This window comes from Lutra lutra, chromosome 14, assembly GCF_902655055.1.
Source record: "Lutra lutra chromosome 14, mLutLut1.2, whole genome shotgun sequence".
Taxonomy (NCBI): domain Eukaryota; kingdom Metazoa; phylum Chordata; class Mammalia; order Carnivora; family Mustelidae; genus Lutra; species Lutra lutra.
In genome coordinates this window covers 9,928,883-9,951,736 of record NC_062291.1, presented here as the reverse complement: position 1 = coordinate 9,951,736, position 22,854 = coordinate 9,928,883, and the positions used below count along the sequence as shown (strand labels likewise).

The 22,854-nt window shown below is 37.5% G+C and overlaps 1 protein-coding gene across 7 annotated transcripts in view; it reads right to left on the bottom strand.

Moving 5' to 3' along the window:
• Positions 1–22,854, bottom strand: part of RYR2 (ryanodine receptor 2) — a 738,447-nt gene that overhangs the window by 453,176 nt on the left and 262,417 nt on the right. For all 7 annotated transcript variants that reach the window (XM_047702071.1, XM_047702073.1, XM_047702075.1 and 4 more), the window contains exon 3: positions 9,282–9,386. In XM_047702071.1, the coding sequence (XP_047558027.1) occupies positions 9,282–9,386 (105 nt within the window). The remainder of the gene's footprint in view (positions 1–9,281; positions 9,387–22,854) is intronic.

The following is a 22,854-nucleotide window of genomic DNA, read 5'->3' as shown; positions in this document are numbered from 1 at the left end:
CCAGAACTCGTTCATCCTGTAACTGGAAGCTGTTCTCTTGACACGCACCCCCCTCCTTCTTCCAATCCTCCCTCATCCCACCTCTGGTAGCCACAAATCTGATCTCTTTCTCTACGAGTTTGTTTTTATTTTGTTTTTGTAGATTCCACATAGGAGTTAAGTCATACAGTATTTGTCTTCCTCTATCTGACTTATTTCACTCAGCATAATGTTCTTAAGGTCCAGGCATGTTGCTGCAAACGGCAAGATTTCATTCTTTTTTATGCCTGAATAATATTCGATCACACATAGACACACAAACACGCTTTTTCACCTATTTATCCATCAGTGGATGCTTAATATTGTTTCTGTGTCTTGGCTGTTGCAAACAAAGCTGCAGGGAACACGGGTTGCAGATATCTTTCCGAGTTACTGCTTTTGATTCCTTTGGATATAGTCCCAGAAAGAGAATGGCCGAATCATAAAGTAGTTCTATTTTTATTTTATTGAGGACTTCCCATATTTTTTCCACAATGGCTGCACCAAGTTACAATCCCATCAACGGTACACAAGTTTCCTTTTCTCCACATCTTCTCCAGTGTTTGTTATCTCTTGTCTTTTTTATGGTGGACAACCTAATGGGTGTGCAATGGTATCTCATTGGGATTTTGATTTGTATTTCCTTAGTGACTAGCGATATTGAGCATTTTTCCATGTACATGTTGGCCATCTGTGTATCTTCTTATTTTGCTCTAGCACTATCCCTGCCATTGTAAATGGCAAGATTTCATTCTTTTTTTTATAGCTGAGTAATATTCCACTGCATACATACACTACATCTTCTTTATCAATTCATCTATCAGTGGACATTTGGGCTGTTTCCAAATCTTGGCTTTTGTAAATAATGCTGCTATAAACATAGGGGTGCATGTATACTTTTAGAATTAGTGTTTTTGTATTCTTTAAGTAAATACCCAGTAGTTTGACTGCTGGATCATCAGGTAGCTCTAATTTTAACTTTTTGAGAAATATCCGTGCTGTCTCCCACAGTGGCTGCACCAGTGTGCATTCCCACCAACAGTGCAAGAGGTTCCTTTTTCTCCACATTTTTGCCAACACTGGTTTCCTCCTGTGTTGTTGATTTTAGCCATTTGACAGGTGTGAGGTGATATCTCATTCTAGTTTTGATTTGCATTTCCCTGATAAGTGATGGTGAGCATCTTTTCATGTGTCTGTTGCCCATTGGTATGTTTTCTTTGTAGAAATGTTCATGTTTTCTGCCCATTTTTAATTGGATTATTTGGCTTTTGAATGTTGAGTAAATTCTTTATATATTTTGGACACTAGCCCTTTATCAGAAATGTCATTTGCAAACATCTTTTCCCATTCTGTCTGTTGCCTTTTAGTTTCGTTGATTGCTGTTTGTTGATTTGCAGAAGCTTTTTATTTTGATGTGGTCCCAAAAGTTTATTTTTGTTTCTGTTCCCCTTGCCTCAGGAGACCTATCTAGAAAGAAGTTGCTATGGCTAATGGCAAAGAAGTTACTTTTAACATACCATTAATCAAGCAAATAAATAAGCAAATGAGGACATTGATATGTATCTATATTTATATTTCTAAAGTTTATTTATTCCCAACCATATTCCAACCAGGCATCTTGGTGAAGCAAAAATAAAAACTGAGTATGGTATTATTTTTATTAAAAAGTATCCCTAGTTCAGTCTTTGGCTCTGGTCTCCTCAGAGTCAGGTGTCTACTACCACGATATTTAAAAGTATAATACTAATAATTTGATTCTGTATTTTAACAGAGACTTAGGACATGCAGATCAGTAACATATTTAAAAATAGATGAACAACATCAAGTGTTTAAGTTAACTTCACTTTTTTCTAGTGAGTCATTAGCTCAGCCATCTGAGAAACTAACTTTCAATAATGTATACAGAACACAATATATATTACATGAATCACAAGCAAGGTCTGTGAACCCTTCATCCTCCCACACTATCCCAATTCACTTTAAAGAGAAGGAAAGCAAATGAAAAAAAAAAATCAACATGGAAATAAAACTCAACCGGGTTGGACAGAAAATTAACTCTTTTAATTTCTGATCTCCCCAAGAGCTCGAACAAATAGGTCCTTAACATGCAGTACCACTGGGCATATAACAAAATACCAGAAGAATAAGGATATAAAAGAAACATCAAGATCCACTTTTGGAATGCCCAATCAATACTGAAAACTCCAAAAACTCTTAAGAGAATAAAGTCTTTTAAATACGTGTGTATCTATGAATTGATACATGTACACTTTTCAGATCTTATTCAACTAGATTACTCTGCTTTTCATCGGATCTTGTCAACATCTTCCGCCTACTTCCCAAAAGTAGTCGCCTAGATAATGGTACCCCACATACATCCACATCCCAATCCCCAGAATTTCTGAATATGTTACAGGGTAGTATGTAGTTCATTTTGAAGATAGAGGATGGGCCACAAACCAGGAGTGCAAACTAGAAAAGACAAGGAAACAGAATCTTCCCCAGAGCCTCCATAAGGAATATCATTCTGCTAATACCTTCATTGCAGCTCACTGAGATTAATTTTACACTTCTGAACTCAAGAACTGTAAGATAATAAATTTATAGTGTCTTAAGCCATCTGGTTTGTGGTAATTTTTTTTACAGCAGCCATAGAAACTAAGGCATGTGGCTTCTGTGACCCTTTTTTCCTGGTTCTCCTCATCTCTCAGCCGGTATCTTCCTAGAGCCTTCCAAAGGATCCTTCTCCTCTTCCTCCCAAGGCTTTAATAATGATATCCCCTCAGGTTCTTCCATCGCTTTTATTGTACAGACACTCTGAGTAAAGAGTTTAAAAGCAAAGACTTTAGAGTCCAGAGGACATGGATTTGTACCCCACTTACACCACATGCTAGCTCTGTGATCTTTCAGATATTGCAGTTTTCAGGTCTAGAAATTCCATTTTCTTTCTTTAATTCTTCTATGTTAAGTATTTGAATCTTTTATTTCATTGAACATAGTTACAATAAGCTGCTTTATGCTTTTGTCTGGTAAGATCATCTCAGGGTTCCTGTTGGTTGTTTCTTCTCTTGAGCTGGATCACATTTCCATGTTTCTTCACGTCAACCAATTGCGGATTGTATCCTGTCTTTTTATGCTGTTAAGATCCTGAATTCCGGGCACCTGGGTGGCTCAGTGGGGTAAGCGTCTGCCTTCAGCTCAGCTCAGGATCCCAGGGTCCTGGGATCGAGTCCCACATCGGACTCCCAGCTCAGCGGGGAGTCTGCTTCTCCCTCTACCCTTTCCCCACTGCTGATGATCTCTCTCTCACTCTCTCTCTCTCAAATAAATAAATAAAATCTTAAAAAAAAAAAAAGGCTCTGGATTCTAATTCTAATATATACCTCTGGAGACTGTTGAGGGATTTGTTGCAACAGTTAATTAAGTCAGTGAAACTCATACTGCAAGATGCTGGGCAATCCAGTATAGTCCTTAGCACTGGCAACTGCACGGACATCTGCCCCCCACACATGGTTTAAGCACCAGCGAGAGGCTAGGCAGTTTATACACAGAATTTGGGGCTCCCCACCTCTGGATTTGTCTTTTTCAGTATTATTCCCGGACTTTCTCAAGGCCCCAAGTTCCATCTCCAGAGAGACTAGAGTCATTCTCCTGGAGTCTGAGCTGCCGCACAGCACGGACTTGAGTCCACGTTCAGGCTAAAAGCCTTAGAAAAGAGGAAATTCATCCACGTTGATCCCATTTTCCAAGTCCAGCTCTTCTCTAGAATCTGCCTGCTTTGGCCCAACTCTCCAGAGCCTTCTGGTGTTTGGGAGGTTTGTGGTTATTTGTACTGATTTTTAAGATTTGGTTCTCTCTAGTTCTTCTTCCAGAGGATTGAGGTCTGCAGGGGCTCTGGTAGGAAGGCAGAGCCAGACAAAAGTCCTGAGAATAAGGACCATGGCTGTGGCATCTCCTGTGTGCAGGGACTGGCTGGCACATGTTCGTTGCATTAACTTATTAGAGTCTCTCATCAACACTATCAGGGAGATATAACGATTTCTCTTTATAAATGAAAAAAAAACTGAGGGAGAAAAAGATTAAGCAGCTTTCCTAAGATTACTAAGAACTGAACTCTGTGAGTTTGTGTCAGATCCACGAGCTTCACACCACTGTGAAGTCTGTACGGGTCTTCTTGACCTTCATCTGCTGCTCTTGCATTTACATAAACTGATCTTAACGAAATCACGTGCCTGAAATTGGTGCTTCGCTGTCTGGTAAAGGTACTTTTTAGAAACTCATTTATGGTGCTTCAGTGTTAAAAAAAAAAAATGTATTTTTCAAAGACTCACTTACCAGTAAATTTAGCTAGCTGCATTCTTGATGCATTTTTTATATTCTGCATACATGCCTCAAAAAGGCAGAGGTTTTATTAGAAGAATGACACAGCTATATTAATAATACTCTGCATTCTAGAACTTCATTTCTCAAAAAAACTAGACATGTCAGAGTCTGATGTATATTTGCATTGATAATCACTGCAGTATCTTGTATCTTTAATTACAAATAGTGTATAATTTTAAAATATGAAAAAGTCATATAAAATAACAAACCATTTTAGTAAATTGAGACATAAAAATCATTTTAAGAATATCTCTGGATATGTTAAGGCATTGTCCTCCTGGCAAGGGTGGTTTTCTATTAGAATTATAAAAAATAGGGATGCCTGGGTGGCTCAGTTGGTTAAGCAGCTGCCTTCGGCTCAGGTCATGATCCCAGCATCCTGGGATCGAGTCCCACATCGGGCTCCTTGCTTGGTGGGGATTCTGCTTCTCCCTCTGCCTCTGCCTGCCATTCTGTCTGCCTGTGCTCGCTCTCTCTCTGACAAATAAATAAAACCTTAAAAAAAAAAAAGAATTATAAAAAATAGCCTAATGAAATCAAATTATTCCTTGGAGAAAAATTTAAAGTATATTAATACTTTGAGAATTATCCCAACTTGTCTTAGAAATGGAAAAAGTCCAAAGAAAATTCAAGGGAATGACAAGTTCCACATACCTAATCCCTTCATTGTGCTTACACTATGAGTGTATATACTAAAACAGTAACACACAAACTGTAATTGTTTTTCTATACCTGGGTTAGACTGTGGACCCACTGATGACAAAAATCACTTATTATTCATCTTTCTATCCAAAGAGTCTTCTAATGTATATCTTATAAATGTTCAAAAAGTTTACATTAAATGATGAGAACTGAATGATTTTTATTCCTATTAATTAATGATACCAATCATAATCACCTAAATTATAAATTTCAACCTACTTCCCCAAAGAGCAGGCTATAAGGGGCAAACACTGGTTTCATTTTAGGTAATTTTTCTTGGTTCAAGTTATAAAATTCAAAGAAGGAACCAATAGAGTCAAGTGGACATGAGGCAAATTCAAGAGGTAATTTCTTATAATTCTTTCAGAAACAACTAAACCAAAAGACAGAAAAGCCAGTCAATGTTACAAATTTAAAACATAGTCTCCTAAACACAATATACAAGTAAGCCACTAGATACACTCATGGCATTATTTAAAAAAAAAAAAGGCCTTTTCAACAAATGATAATTATTAAAATTATCTGAAAAAGTAAGACTTTTCAATAAAGTGCACAGACTTCAAAAACAAAGCTCTTTCCACCACACTATATGCCCTCTCACTTCCTATCTGTGCTCCTGTGAAACAGAATCCTTAAACTAGACCTTAAAAAAAATACAATCAGGGGCGCCTGGGTGGCTCAGTAGGTTAAAGCCTCTGCCTTCAGCTCAGATCATGATCCCAGGGTCCTGGGATCAAGCCCCGCATTGGGCTCTATGCTCAGTAGGGAGCCTGCTTCCTCCTCTCTCTCTCTGCCTGCCTCTCTGCCTACTTGTGATCTCTGTCAAATAAAATTCTAAAAAAAAAAAAAAAAAAAGGACAAGTCTTTGTAAGTAAAGTTGATTATGAACGAGGAATCAGATAATACATGAAGTTGTGTTTGATACACTGGCAATTTGTAAGGGAGAAAAATGATTTCATGAAAATCAGCATTACTTGGTTGATATATACCCTCCTCGTAAAAGTGGATCTTTCTTTTTTTTTTTAAAGATTTTATTTATTTATTTAACAGAGCACAAGTAGGCAGAGAGGCAGGCAGAGGGAGAGGGAGAAGCAGTCTCCTGCTGAGCAGGAGCTCCATCCCAGGCTCCATCCCAGGACCCTGGGATCATGACCTGAGCCAAAGGCAGAGGCTTTAACCCACTGAGCCACCCTGGTGCCCCAAGTGGAGCTTTCTTTAAGCAAATCTACTGTCTACAGTTTAAGCTGGAGATGACAATTTGCTTGACATAGGTCAAGGTTGCCATAGATTCCTGTAATGAATTCAAAGCACAGCTAGGTAGGTTACGGATATGTATAAACTCCAAAACACTTGACTCCTACAAATGCCAAAAACATCCACTATAGCATATAATTAGACACGCTATTAAGCCAGCTTGCGCTAGTACAAGTAAGATGGCTGCTAGCGGGGAGACCTTCTCTCCTTGGTAAATACTCATGGCACCAAATCTGGTGTTCCCTAGCTAAGACCACCCCAGGGATACCCCAGGATACCCTCAAATCACTGGGACCACCCTCACATCTCTCCAGGACTTCTCCTCCAGCATTATAGCTGAGGTCCACGCTCATTAATTGATGCCTGTTCCAAAGTTGTTAAGTATTTGGGGTATCATTTCAGGGTATAATTCAAACTACTCTGTGATTTAGGAGCACTTCTTTCTCCAAGACATAGAATCCCCTTAAGCTAATGGACAGTGGCTTCCTCCTAAAAATTAGTCATCTAAAAGTGACATTCAGATCAAAGAAAGATGTCCTTTCCTTGCAGCAGATTCTTCTCAACTTACATTTTCTAATGAAATGAATGTCTTATGGTAGCTACACTGGGCTTTGAAACATGCTGTTCCACACATCACATAAATTCCACCTTAGAAACTGACAGAAACCTGTAGATGGGGAATAATTCAAAATAAAATACAGCTAGATAAGAATATTAGGGAGAGGATGCAGAAATCCTAATAAATATCTGAAAAACATAACTTCCAGTATTTCCATCACCCCAACACACAGAAAATTTAGAGCTTGCCTAACCCAACCTCATGATTTTAGGGGGATAAAACATTTTTTCAAAGATGTTAAATTTAGAAAATTTAGCTTAGCAATATAAAAATAAAATTTATGACCATTTCATCCATAAGCTGGTATCTACAGTGTAAGTAAAATGATAATACATACTTTCCTAGATGCTTAGGCAAAAGAAAAATGATTTTTCTTTTTAAAAATAGATTTGCGGTGCCTGGGAGGCTCAATGGGTTAAAGCCTCTGTTTTCAGCTTGGGTCATGATCCCAGGGTCCTGGGACTGAGCCCCACATCGGGCTTTCCGCTCAGCAGGGAGCCTGCTTCCCCCTCTCTCTCTGCCTGCCTGTCTGCCTACTTGTGATCTCTGTCTGCCAAATAAATAAATAAAATCTTTTAAAAAAATAGATTTGGGGGCACCTGGGTGGCTCAGTGGGTTAAGCCTCTGCCTTCAGCTCAGGTCATGATCTTAGGGTCCTGGGATCGAGCCCCGCATTGGGCTCTCTGCTTAGCAGGGAGCCTGCTTCCTCCTCTTTCTCTCTGCCTGCCTCTCTGCCTACTTGTGATCTCTGTCAAATAAATAAAATTAAAAAAAAATATATTTGAATTTCAAAGCTGACATGCCTCAGTGATGTTTAAAAATCAAAAGAAGTGGGGCGCCTGGGTGGCTCAGAGGGTTAAAGCCTCTGCCTTCGGCTCAGGTCATGATCCCAGGGTCCTGGGATCGAGCCCCACATCGGGCTCTTTCCTTGGTGGGGAGCCTGCTTCCTCCTCTCTCTCTCTGCCTGCCTCTCTGCCTACTTGTGATCTCTCTCTGTCCAATAAACAAATAAAATCTTAAAAAAAAAAAAACAGTTAAAAAAATAATAAAATAAAAATCAAAATCAAAAGAAGTTATTCCAGGTACAGACAAAACTAGTTGAATTGAGAAATATTTTACTCCTATGTAAGCCTATTCTAAAAGCTTCATGTTGAAGAACGGAAATTTTAAAAACATTTTATATAGTTTAACACAGTAATTTCAAACTTCTTTGTAACCAAAAATGAACTTGAAAAGTTAAAACACATATATTTGGATCTTCTGTAAACTAAGTTGTTATTCTAATATCAAATAAAAATCCCTAAAGTTTCTCCTCAATACTTACTAGTGTACTATTAACATTTAAAATGAATTAGAAATAATGTACAAACCAATTAAGTTTTGTGTGCATCTAAATCTCTCAAAATTATGAGGCTAATGAAAATATCTTACATCCTAATTGATCACTCATTTTATGTGGAACTATGTGTTATTATTCAATGCTCTCACTTATCAAAACTGGAATAAGGATTAAAAACCGTAACAGTAACATAGACCAATAATGGCAAGGGAAAATTTTAAGTTTCATTTAAACCATACACTGCAGTAATTATAGTGCAAAAAATAAAACAAAACAAAAAAACAACAAGAAACCAAAATTTGGCCATCTATCCTCTGCTTAATTCTAAACTTTAATGAATTGGTTAAGAATGAAAGTAGCCCAGAAATCAGTCATATCAAGTTATAGCATAGAAAAAATTTAAATTAGCAAATCAGATTTCACAGAAAAATGTCTTCATAGGGGACAGAGTAAGAATTTCAATTTTTAGAAGAAAATTCTTAGATGTTTACAAAACTATAATTGATTAAAGACATATTGTCATAATTTTATTACTTAAAATATACGAGTGCCATGAAATTTTACTTGCCATAAAGAAGCTTAGAACATAGGCACATGGTTAGAGGCATTTGAAAATGAAATAAAGGTTAACGACAAATATCCAGGCATAAAGCAATTAATTAAGACAGTAACAATAACAGGCTCTGAAAATGTAAGAAAACACACAAATTGCTCAAAGAAAAATTCTGTTTTAAGCCACAGACATAAGCATGAGGTTCAATGACACACATCACCTGGAGGCTGGATTTTTTTTTTTAAGTTCTTTAAGATATCACAGGTCTGCTGGACAAAGTAGAAAGTCAAACTTAAGGAAATTACAAGTAAAATTCATTGACTTATTTCAGCACAAAGAAAACCTCCAAGACCTATGAACAAAATCATTCATACAATCAAAATACTACAAGTATACATAAATTAAGTACTTGCCCCTTCTGACTTCTCCACGGTGTTAGCCAGCATCTCCTGCAGGGCCCGGACAGAGAGAGACTGTTCCAGCACAAAGGTGCAGATGGAGAGGTCTGGGGGAACATTCTGTGTGGAAAGAGGAAAAGATACCATCATCGCTGCTGTCGCCATCACCATCATCATCATCATCAAGCAATCAGACCCAATTTACCTTATTATGTATCAGTTTCCTTCATTAAAAAAAAAGAGTACTCGTCAATTCTCTAGTATCAGTTCCAAAATCATCAAAATATATTATCTTTGCTCACACTTAATCCATTTTTGAATTTATAGATAATGATAGCCAACATTTTATTGAGTGCCTGCTTACTCTCTTAGGCATTGCACTCAAAGCTTTATCAGTAACTCCTCTATGATTGTCTGTAAGGATTATTACTATCATTGTGTGTACAAGAAAACAGAAGTTAGGTGAATTTTCCAAAGTCACAATAACTAAATTCTTCAAGGTAGTATTGAAAGGCCAGATTTCCTTGGACTCCCAAGAATTCTATTCTAATCTACCACACAGTCAGCTGATTAAAAAATATAAGGAACAGAAAAATTCTTGCATTGAACTAATATTGAAGTTAAGAAAATAGAAAACTGAATTGGTACAATAGAGCCTTTGTTACATAAGCTTCTCTTCATCCAGAAAGACACAATTACTTTGTTTTACTCAAGTTGGATACATATTTGAGATGTGGCAATGTGATTTTCTGCTCTGTACTGGGATGGATAGATGGATGGGTGGGTGGGTGGGTGAATGTATGTAAGTGTTGTTTTTCTCATTCATACTTTTCCCCTTCTCTTTCCTTCCTTTGAAACTCCCACTCCAAACAATAACCCCATCAATTCTGAAAAACCCAAAAGGTAACTATCAAGGTGGTAAAGGAAATAGGTAAGTGAATTAGAACCATCCCAATCAGGAACAAGTATATTATCATTCATGACGGGTTTTGCTTTAGATAACCAGGCCCCAGGAGGCAGTCCAACTGGGTCTGGGAAGATCCTCAAAGTAGGATTCTCTTAACAGAGTAACATTATAAACACATTCAACACGAAACGCAAGAGGGACAATGTCTCCTTCATAAAAAGAACATTAAGAGGATAAATTTGATAACCTGCTACAATGTATCAAAATTACAATTTTCAATTTTTAAGTATTTATTAAAATGAACCACTACCATTAGAATGATTCCTATCAGCAGAGAATGATACATTATCATTTTAAGGCAAGATAAAGAGCTAGGGCTCCAGAATTAAAAATCTTTTGTGGATGAAAAGGAACACGTCATCTTGGCCACTGGGGTTTCTTATATCCCACAAACTTCTCTGGCACCCATGTTTTGTTCTGCTTGGTTTTATTTCTTTAATGAACTTTCCTTCGCTGGAATCCTCCATTTTCCTGTCATGGGCACAGCCAAATGTCTCTCCATTCCTCCTCAGACCACCTCAGCTAGTGGTCAAAATCAATTCCCAGATCTGGGCATAGCTACTGCCTTCTTAATCTGCAGTCAGCCGAACAAGAGCTTTCTCTCCAAAATCCTCAGATAAAAGACTGGATAAAAGATAAAAGCTAGGGAAGAACTTCTCTCTTCCTTTCACATTTAGGAATAAATTCTTTTAAATTTAATTATCTCAGTTCTAGCTATGTTAATTATAATTTATCAGACGAAGACAAATGCTATGGGGCAAAAAATCTGATACTCAAAGCATTTATTCCATTCTTATCCATTTTAAATGTTTAGGTTTGCAAGCTATACTCTGACAAACACTGCTGGTAGAATCTTATGTTATTAAATGGTGTGCTAGTGAACCAATTTGTCAAAAAAAATGCCTTGATTTGTAGCATTTGCCCATTTCTATGACATAGAAACTGCTGATTTCAAAGTCAAAGTTGATATATCAGCTTACAAAATTCCTAAATATGTAACACACAGCTCTCAGAAATCTATGAGAACTTTTCCCAGGGCACCACTGGACTGATTTCAGACCCCTACCCATTAATTGCTTGAGAATGACTATAAAGTAACAGTTAAGAGCTTGGATTCTATAAATAGTTCCCGACACAATAATCCTGGCCTCACTACTTAATACCTGCTAACTTCTCTAATCTTTGGTTCCTTCCCTGGAAAATGATATAGTAATTATAATAACTCTATCATCCCCATAGACTTGCTGTGAAATATAAATGAGATAATGTAAGTGAAGAGCTTTTCACAGTGTCAAGAACATAACAAGAAATCAAAATAAGGGAGCCACTATCCTTATTTTTGCATATTATCCTTTCTCTCTGTGGCACTAATGGAGTACCACTCATTTCTTAAAACGGATTCTTAAATGGACTCTACTTTGAAGAAACAGTGTTTGAAAACACAAATCAATAATCATGCACTGGTTCATAATATCCAAATGTTCTACTATTTTCAAGAAAAGGTCATTTTTGGCCAAGTTCATATACTGAACATACTTAAATTTTTTCATGCTTCACTTTGCTCAAAATGTTAAAATATGGATCACGATACCAGCTTGCATTTATTTTAAAGATCCTTGAAAAACACATGGATTTGGAATGAATTAATCCCACCACACGAATTTCATGTTGCCATAGACGGACATGCCCATTACAAGATATTTTTCTAGATAGTGGGAGTCAGCAAGAATAAATAGACAATCCATCGAGGCAACTGCCTCTCAAAGTCTCAACCCACTTTCTTCTGACCCATCTTCCTGTCCTCCCTCTCTCTTTGCCCTTCTCCTCCTCAAAATACGCACAGATGTCAGAGAAAAGCTGAGCGGGAATAAAATTTTGTTTACGCCTTTTAGGAAAATGTGAAACAATGAATCAGAGCTCTAGAGTATTACCTTTTTGTTTCGCTCTAAAGAAAAATGTTCTGGTTGTTTTAGGCAACAGAATCATTACCCTAACTCGTGACCTTTCAAAGTGAACTACCAAAAGTATTCCTTAATTTAGATGAGGGTTTCTTCAAATAACCTTGAATGCTTTATAGTTAAACTATACTATGGCATTTATGTTAAGCCTCAGTTCCCACTCTCCAGAAATAAAATTAAGTCAGGGGAAAATAAAGGGTGTCATTCATTCATTAATGACCAACTAAATGGCCAGAAATCAAAATGACTCCTAACACCAGGCACAAGAAATACAGTGTAACATTCTATAAACTTCTGGAACGAGAGGTCCGACTCACAAACATTTGCAAGCTTTCACCTTGTCCTTCACCTTTTATTTTTTGAATCAACTCTTCCTGTAACTGAGAAATTGAAGTTTTCCAACTTCAATGTGAAAGAGCGTTGCTTATCCTTACAATGAATGTATTCCTAAATTGTAAAAAGCAACGCTTAGGCTGTATGCTTTTACATTATTAAGTGCTTCGAAACAGACCACGTAAGAATGTTAAAGAAATACAACACAGCAGGTATGCCTGTCTGCATCTTAAACGTTATCCATAACATTTATCTTCCTGCAAAATTAAGTCAGAGAAAGTGCTTCCAAGAACAGTACCCAAAGCAAGCAGCAAAAGGTTAGTACTACTCTTCATGTGGGACAACCCCAATTTTATCGAGACATGTACTTCCCCCAAGAATATCAAACCTGAAGCTAGCAACCTGGCTATGGAACTTTTCTTCCTTTTAAAACACAACAGTTGTCATCTTTCTCCTCTGCCTGACAGTTCCCTAGATTTAAGGGGAGAAAATTCTCAAGAAGAACCTCACACAGCAATTGGCTTTGTTGGCATTGGAGAGTCTGAATGAAATCAATTAGGTTTCCAACTGAGGTATCCATCAAACCATTTGGCTTCCAAGGATATAACTGCCTAACCCATTTAAAATCCTATTGAAACATGCCATCACCTTAACTGAACTGCAACAGGTAATTTGGTGCTACAGAAGTCACAGATCATCTCTTTCGTTATCACTGTATAAAAATTGCATAGTAACTAACCACTCTATTTTAGCATCCCCATACCTTTGCTCATGCTTTTCCTCCTTTAGCCTACAATATCCATTTCCAAGTCTCCAACTATGGAAAATCCTTCATGTTTTTGAAACACATGTAAATAAAATCACATAACAAAACATTTTCCTTATTGAAAATTCAAATAATACCAAAGGACAGAAAACTCTCTTTCCAAATTTATATTCATTATCCCTTATCCTCCCTCCCAGGCATCACCAATTGGAGTTTGATGACCCGTTGGATGTGCACCTTTTCAGGTCTTTTTCTAGCATTTACATGCATATGTGCATATACAAGTATATGGAATGGCTTTTCCCATTAATGGGCTCACCTTGTACAAATTACATATATTGTAAATTACTAATATGTTCTAGAGATCATTGTCTATTAGCAGATCTTTATCTACCTCATTATTCATGACTGCTAGAAGATCTAGATATACTATATTCCTCCTGAAGATTGGTTCAAGTTCTCTGCCATGTAACACTGTTATTTAACTTGAATCCTCACCCTCCCAACAAAAGAAGGTGCTCACTGTTTCCTTGAGTTGACCTCAAGCTCTGAGTCCATCTATATCTGGAAAATTAAGCAAATCTGCCTAAAGGGATACGGGTAGGTACAGCTCTAATGATCTCTAACAGATCTCTACTTATTCCTAGACTCCTAATACAAAGACAAGTTAACTTACCTTTTGCAGTATCTTTCTTTCTTTTTTATTTAATTTTTTTTCAGTGTTCCAAGATTGTTTATGCACCACACCCAGTGCTCCATGGAATATGTGCCCTCCTTAACACCCACCACCAGGCTCACCCAACACCCAAACCCCCTGCCCTCCAAAACCCTCAGTTTGTTTCTCAGTATTCACAGTCTCTACTGAGTATTTACCCCAAAGATACAGATGTAGTGAAAAGAAGGGCCACCTGTACCCCAATGTTCCTAGCAGCAATGGCCACAGTTGCCAAACTGTGGAAAGAGCCAAGATGCACTTCAACGGACAAATGGATAAAGAAGATACAGTACCTATATATTATGGAGTGTGATGCCTCCATCAGAAAGGATGAATACCCAACTTTTGTATCAACGTGGACGGATTGGAGGAGATTTTGCTGAGTGAAGTAAGACAAACCACCAAAACTGCAGTGTCTTTCAAATGTGCTCCATATAACCTGTAGGGTAACTCAGATATCTCAAAATGTATTTTTAAAATTAATGGGGGTATTAAATCTTCACAATTTGACAGCACAGGAAAATGAGTAAGTCACCACATCTGAGGACATGGGATTCAGGTCCAGCATGTAACTACCCAAGGAATTTCAGGTAAATCAGTCTGAACTTTCCCATCTATTAAGTGGCAAAATATTTAACACATTTCGAAGAATTGTTTCTGACGTTCAAATAAGAAAATCAATGCATTATCAACCAGAAATTGCCAATAAAATATAATTTTATCTGCCTAATTTAAGAAAAACCTAAATCGGGTAGAATGCTCAGAATCAACAAGATGTAAATTAAGAGAGGAGCTACTCTTCTATGAAGAAATATGAAGACAGTATATTTTAGAGTACAGCAGATGGTCTGAGGTTGAGACAGATTTGTTTGTGCTCAGCCACACATCTGCTGAGTGGCCTTTGGCAAGGCACTGTAACCATGGAAGGTCAACTTCTCCATGAATCGTGGAGGTACCAAACTGGATCTTCTCCAAAAGATAAAACTTGTTTGATTGTTTTTTCAAGTTGCCAAGTATGAGCATGAACCAGACAAAATTTCACCTACCACATGGGGAATAATGTTCTTTAAAATATTTATGTATTTGGTCACCTGGGTGGCTCAGTAGGTTAAGCCTCTGCCTTCAGCTCAGGTCCTGATCTCAGGGTCCTGGGATTGAGCCCGCATCGGGTTCTCTGCTCAGCAGGGAGCCTGCTCCCCGCCCACCTCTCTGCCTGCCTCTCTGCCTACTTGTGATCTCTCTCTGCCAAATAAATAAGTAAAATCTTTAAAAAAATTTTCTATATTCTACCATTCCAATAAAATTATGCTTTTGTATCCCATTCACTTATATAAAATACTGTGAGAAGAAGTATCAAGTAGAATATAAGGAAAATCTTAGTTGACTTTTTCCTCTTTATAGATCTTTAAAACTCCAATGCAAACACTTCACCCTATTTCCAGCCGGACAATATGGTTATTACAAGACCATCATGCTTTCCCATGGGACTTCACAGTACTGAGTTTGTTTGTTTTTATGTTTGTTTTGTCATGTTCTTCTCCCCTTCATCCCACTTTGCACCACAGGTTAACAAGAAACGGTCTTAGGGAAAGAAATACTTATCCTATGTAAATGAATTCTTTTAGAGGAGGTTTTTTTGTTTTTTTTTTGTTTTTTTTTTTTTTTTAACCAAGCTTAATGTAATTGTAATGGATGAAACCAGTATGTCTGGGTTTCCCAAGGTCTAAAGCCTTCAAATCTCTTCAGAAAAACTCAAGTCATTCCACTTGGTATTCTTGAAACAGAGGTCCAGGTGGGGAAGGATCTATTAGCAGGTTTAAATGACTAGTAATTAGTGTAAATCACCACTACCTACAGCCATAATTCTGGCAATTCAGCAGTTCATTAGGACAATCCCAAGTGAATTAGAAGGGTTTCCCAGGATTTGCACAGTGTTCATTTTGCCCACTGGCACACATCTTTTTATACAATGTATAAACATAATACTGAATATAATATTAGGTAGATTCACCAACCTATCTCATTTTTACAATTATTTTCACATTGACATGACTCAGATGTGTCAGTGCAAATCAGAGGTACACTAGTTTGACATTCCATCATGCATCACCTCTCCCATTCTAATATCACCACAGGAGTATTGTCTCAGGTCAAATCTGGTCACACACCTTGAATGGAAGCCACTATTAGTGACAACATAAGTACATGATTTTTTTTTTTAATTTAAATCAGATCACATCTAAGTATTTTTTTTTTTTTTATTTCACAGAGAGAGATCACAAGTAGACAGAGAGGCAGGCAGAGAGAGAGAGAGAGAGGGAAGCAGGCACCCTGCTGAGCAGAGAGCCTGATGTGGGACTCGATCCCAGGACCCTGAGATCATGACCTGAGCCGAAGGCAGCGGCTCAATCCACTGAGCCACCCAGGTGCCCCAGTACATGATATTTTGAAAACAAAACCCTCAAAAGAAAACCAGAGGAGAGACTTCTGCTATGAATTAAGCCTTAATATGAAGGTATCTTAAAGATCACACATGCTACTCATAGTTCTCTGGCTCTAGCCCCCTGCTTCTAAAATTTCCTAAGTCAAATGGTCTTATCAGTCACAATCTTGATAACGACCTAATTCTCTAGACTCTAGGTAATGGCCCAGTTATGTAATTTGCATTTAAAACACATCATTTCTAGTCCAGTAAGTACATCATGATGATGTTCTAGGAATGTGGGCTCCAAATTTAAAAAAATCTATTTTGAAAATGATTTATTTATTTGTCAGAGAGCGAGAGAGCATGCAAGCAGGGGGACAGGCAGGCAGAGGGAGAGGCAGGCTCCCTGCTAAGCAGCGAGCCTGAGGCGGAACTCAATCCCAGGACCCCAAGATCATAACGTGAGCTGAAGGCAGACACTTAACCAACTGCGCCACCCAGGTGTCCCTTAAAAAAAATCTATTTAAAAGACCATGATCTCACCACTAAATTCAGAGAGTTTAGAGCTGCTTGCAAATATATAGGTAAACCACAAGAATAAATAAATTAGCACAAATCCTGGAGGCACTGCTCTAGTGCAAGTCACCACAGATCATTCTGGAGCAGTTTCCCTCTACTCAAAAGAGATTTTTTTAAAGAATTAGCAAAATACATACATGCTCATTACATATGCACTAAGGAAGTGGCATTGTTGTGACAGTAAGTACACAATAATAACTTAGACAAAACTACTGTGAGGTCCAAGTATTTGTTGAATGTTAGAATCAGTGACATCTCAGCCTTGCTCCATGTTAAAATCCCCGTGATGCAAAGACAGACAAATACCATATGACTTCACTCATATGTGGAAGCTAAGAAACAAAACAAATGATCGTATGGGGGGGAAATGAGGTAATCCAAGAAACAGGCTCTTTTTTTTATTGGAAACAGACTCCTAACTATAGAGAACAAACTGATGGTTACTAGAGGGGACATGAGGTGGGAGATGGGTTATACAGGTGATGGGAATTAAGGAGGGCACTTGTGGTGAGCATTGGGCATTGTAAAAGTTGAATCCCTAAATTCTACTACACTTGATACTAATGTTATACTGTATTTACCTAATATACAGTGAATTTAAATAAAAACTAAAAAAAAAATAAAAAAATTTTTTTAAAAGTGCTCAAACCTGGTAGATCCTCCAGTGAAAATTTCTTTTTATTTTTATTATGTTATGTTAGTCACCATAAAATACATCATTAATTTTTGATGCTGTGTTCCAAGATTCATTGTTTATATCCAGTGAAAATTTCTGATGATTAACAGTACTGTCTCCTGGAAGTACTTACAGGCTCACTGCTTGTAAGTACTTGGGGAAAAAACAAATTTTATCATAACTAGGTCAACGTAATTATCTGTCATATGACCTTTTGCTACAATAATCACAGACCCTGGTCTCATAATCTGCTAAAAGAAGAGGAAAGAATGCACACAAACTTGTGAAAAGGGTAATCAACAGATTCTGAAATTACTCAGAGCTCCACAGTAAGAAAGGAAATAAAAACCGAAAAGGAGACTTACGGCTTCCACATCAAGCTATGTAGGCAATAAGATGATGTCTGCACATTTAATTAATTATGTAACAGTACAGATTTATTCAGGCATAATCATACAAATACCAACCATCTCACCCGTAGGTATCTCATTCCATGAAAATGTGCTGGATGATTTTATCTAAATTAATTTAAAATGGCAAGAGCTAAATTAATTGCTCAGTATCAGTCTGAACAAATCAAGCTAGAATGAACTCCGTAACATCACCTGGAATCTCAAAACTAGAACTCCAAGCAGACACAAACAGAGACATTCAGCACCAGGAAATTCTTCCTAGGAATTCTGCTAGCATGGAATTTCTCTACAGTTTCAAGAATGTAAAATAAATAAAACCATGTAGAAACAATTATGTAAATGATAATACATTATTTTTGAGAGTTGTCTGCATGCTAGGTCCTAATTGTCATCAAGACCCTACAAGGGAAGCAGTATTATCCCCGCTACATAACTGCGTAAAGGGTGAACCAGGAAAGTCAATAATTTGATCTAAGCCAGAAACTATTGACAGGAATATCTCCTTAGTCTAAAACCCATACCACGTTGCCACTCTCAAGGTAACATCAGCCTGGTTCTTGGCTATTTGGTTTTTCCACCCATGTGTGATGGCAATTATTGCTGATAAATTAAACCTAACATGACCATGTTCACACTCTAAAGAATTACACACAGAAGCAGAGTCAGGAGTGACCCAAACTCTAGGACTTGGGCTTGTGGGATATTTTAAAAGCTCGAAACCTGGTATAAGCCCCTCTGGGAACATGTTAGCAGGAGTAAAATTGTAGTAAGACCTTAAAATAATGATCCTCTCTAGATGGATGCCTTGTGGGTATATTTGGACACAGGGATCTTTTCCTTGTCTGAAGAAGACAGGACTTCTAACCACTTTGGTAAGAGATACCGTATTTTCTAGCTGATGAGAGGAGTATATAGCGGAATTAAAAAAGCTAAGTCAGGGTAGATACTTCAGGTAAGTAACACAAAATTGAAACTGAAGCTGTTTTGGTGAAATTTAACCCTGACATGATGTTAAGTGATCTGGACATACTTCAGAGATCAATTAATCCATATACACTATAAACATCCAGCGGAAGATAAAAGAGTACAGATACAGTCTGGATAACCAAAAATTCCCTCTTGCTTAACACGTATTTTGGCTCAGAAGGGGTGGGTAACACAAAGAAATTAGAGGATATTTTAGGAAGATGACTCTAGCAGCTGGGTACTTGATAAATTAGAGCCACAGTGTGATACTTTTTGATATTCAAGAATCAATTCAAAGAAGATAAAATGGTTGATGAGCTACATTAAGAACAAAAATGATGGGGACTTCCTCATGTGGCTGAGTGTGGAGGTTGGCTAATCTCTCTGAAAAGCAAGGTGGATAAAATTTAAACAAACTTTCAGAGCTGTGGGACTTAACCAAAGGCATTAAAAATATATGTGACAAACTCCCATACTTGAAAACTGCTGAACTTCAGGTAAAAACAGTCAGAGTCCATGGGTGTTATGTCTCCAGGCTTCTATCATCTCCCCTCAGCTCAGCCACTGTTGGGATTCTGCCAGACTGTGGCATGGGGTGATTTGTGAGGACCAAAAGCTGTACCGCACCATGGAGGGGAGCTCACCTGATTCGGAGTAGATGTCATGCATGCTACTTGTCTGTGAAGTTACACTTTCCAGCAAGACCTGACAGGTTTTCTAGCCTGACTCAGAGTGTACAAGATGCAGGTGGAGAGGGACAGAGGGAGATAACCCTAAGATCATGACCTGAGCAGAAATCAAGAGTTGGACACTTAACCGAACACTTAATCCTTAACTGACTGAGAACCCCCAAGACGCCCCCAACTCAGTATATTTCTGAATGAAATAACAAGCACGCAAAATAGACCCAAGCTATTCAGAGACTCCAGGTTAACCTGGAGTGGTGTGTGCCCAAAGAGACACCAAAAACCCAGCACAAAGCAAATCCAAAGCAGAGCTCAAATGACCCAAACTTACTCACTTCTCTACCCACACACAGGTCCATCTGCAGAGGACAGAACCCTTACTGCTCAAAGTATCTGGGTGCAACCTCTGTGCAGTCATTGCCCTAACTCTAAGACATTGCATGAACAGGGCAACTTATAGGAATCAGGGTTTAAACAAAAAGAAGAAAAAAAAAAAAATGGGAGAAGTGACATCAGTGTCAAAACATCACATGTGAGACGGATTTCACAGATTCAGCCCAGGCAAATCGCTGAAAAAAAGAAAAGACAAATAAAACTAACACCGCCACTACCTTGAATTGGGGAAATGTCAAAATGTATTCTTCCTAAAATATTGTATCTTTAACCCCCCCAAAAATGTGCCATAGGGGGGGAAAATGACACCAGAAAAATGTACCAATACTGAGGGGGAAAAAAAAAATAAGTCAAGACAAACTGTCCCTGAGTGTTTCCAGATGTTACAGTTAGCAGAGAAAGTCTTCAAAGCAACATTAAAACATAAATATATTTAAAGAATTAAAGGAAGCCATGTTTAAACAAATAAAGGAAAGTGCTTTAATAATGAAACAACAAATAAAAATTCTCAATAAGGATACAGGAATTACACAAAGAGAATCATGTGGAAATTCTGGATCTGAGCATACTAAACTCTAATAAACATACTAGAGGGTCTCAACACCAGATTTGAGCTAAAAGGAGAATCAGTGAACTTAAAGTTATCAATCAATAGAAATTATTCAATCATTTGTAAACAAAGAAAAAAATGGTAAAAAAAATTAACAAATTAACAAAATTAACAAACCTCAAAAATCTCTCAAAATGCATCAATATACATGTAATGAGTGTCCCAGAAGAACAGGATAAAAGGAAAAGACCAGAAGATAGATAGATAGATAGACAGACAGACAGATTATATTAGTTAACATACAGTGTAATATTAGGTTCAGGTGAACTGCACCTACTCTGGAAAACAGTACAGAGGTTCCTCAAAAAGTTAAAAATAGAATTACTTTAGCATCTAGCAATTGCACTATTACGTATTTACTCAAAGGTTACAAAAATCCTGATTCAAAAGGTTACATGCACCCTGATGTTTGTAACAACATTATATACAATAGCCAAATCATGGAAATAACACAAAGGTCTATCAACTGATGAATGGATAAAGATGATGCAGCGTATACACACACATACACACAGAGGAATATTACTCAGCGTAAAAAGAATGAAATCTTGCAATTTGCAATGATGTGGATGGAGCTAGACAGTGTGATGTTGAGCAAAATGAGTCAGAAAAAGGCAAATACCATGATTTCACTCATATATGGAATTTCAGGAACAAGATGTAGTTGAAGAAACAATGGCCAAAAACTGCTAAAATTCTAGGGGAAAAAACTAGTTGACATAGCCACACATTCAAGAATCACAAAAAATCCCAAGTGGGATAAATACAAAGAAATTCATACCTAGACACAACATAATCAAACTGTAAAGGAAGGAAGGAAGGAAGGAAGGAAGAGGGGAGGGGTGGGGGAGGGAGGAAGGGAGGAAGAAAGAGGGAGGGAGGAAAGAAAGAAAAAGAAAGAAAGAAAAAGAATGAGTGAGGGAGGCAAGGGAGGAAGGGAGGGAGAGAGAAAAAAAGAGGGAGGGAGGGAGGAGGAAGGAAGCAAAGAGGAAGGAGGGAGGGAAGGAAGGAAGGGAGAGAGAGAGAAAGAAAGAGGGAGGGAGGAGAAGGAAGGAAGAAAGGAAGAAAAAGGGAGAAAGAAAACATCTAAAGCAGCAAGAAAAAAATTACTCATCACATACAATGTAGAATCAATATGATTAACTTCTGACTTATCATTTGAAATGAGGTCAGAAGACAGTGGACATATTCATACAGCTGAAAAAAATGTAAATTCAGAAGTCAATATCCAGCTAAATTACTTTGCAAATATGAAGTAAAATAAAGACATTCCAAGATAAACAAGGATGGAGAATGTGTTGCTACCACAGCTGACTTATACAGAATGATAGAGGAAGTCCTTCAGGAACTTTCATAAAATCTGAAGAAAGAAATGAAAAGCACCAGAAAGGGGTGCCTGGGTGGCTCAGTGGGTTAAGCCTCTGCCTTTGGCTCAGGTCCTGATCCCAGGGTCCTGGGATGGAGCCCCGCATTGGGCTTTCTGCTCAGCAGGGAGCCTGCTTCCCTTCCTCTCTCTCTGCCTGCCTCTCTGCCTACCTGTGATCTCTGTCAAATAAATAAATAAAATCTTAAAAAAAAATTTAAAAAAAGAAAAGCACCAGAAATAAAAATATATATATACATATTTATCTTACATAAATATATATATGTATATAGCCCATATATATATGGGCTAATGTAAAAGAGTCTAGAAATACTGTTCTCATTTTATCAAGTAACTTCTTTAAGGACTGTAGGAACAAGAAGAAAAAAAATCTAAGCCCATAGTTAGAATGAAGAAAATAGTAAAGATCAGAGCAGAAATAAATGACAGACTAAAAAGACATAGTAATAATCAATGAAACTAATGTATGAAAGGATAAGCAAAATAAGCCAAACTTTCAAGCCAAATATCCCACCAAAATAAAATTATAAATGGAAGAGGAATTATTACAACTGACATTAGAAATACTACCAAAATAAAATTAGAGGTTACTATTAACCATTATAAGCCAACAAATTGGATAGCTAAGAAGAAATGGTTGAATGCATAGAAACATACAACCTATCAAGAATGAGTCATAAAGAAATAAAAAATCATACCAACCCTGCCATATATATG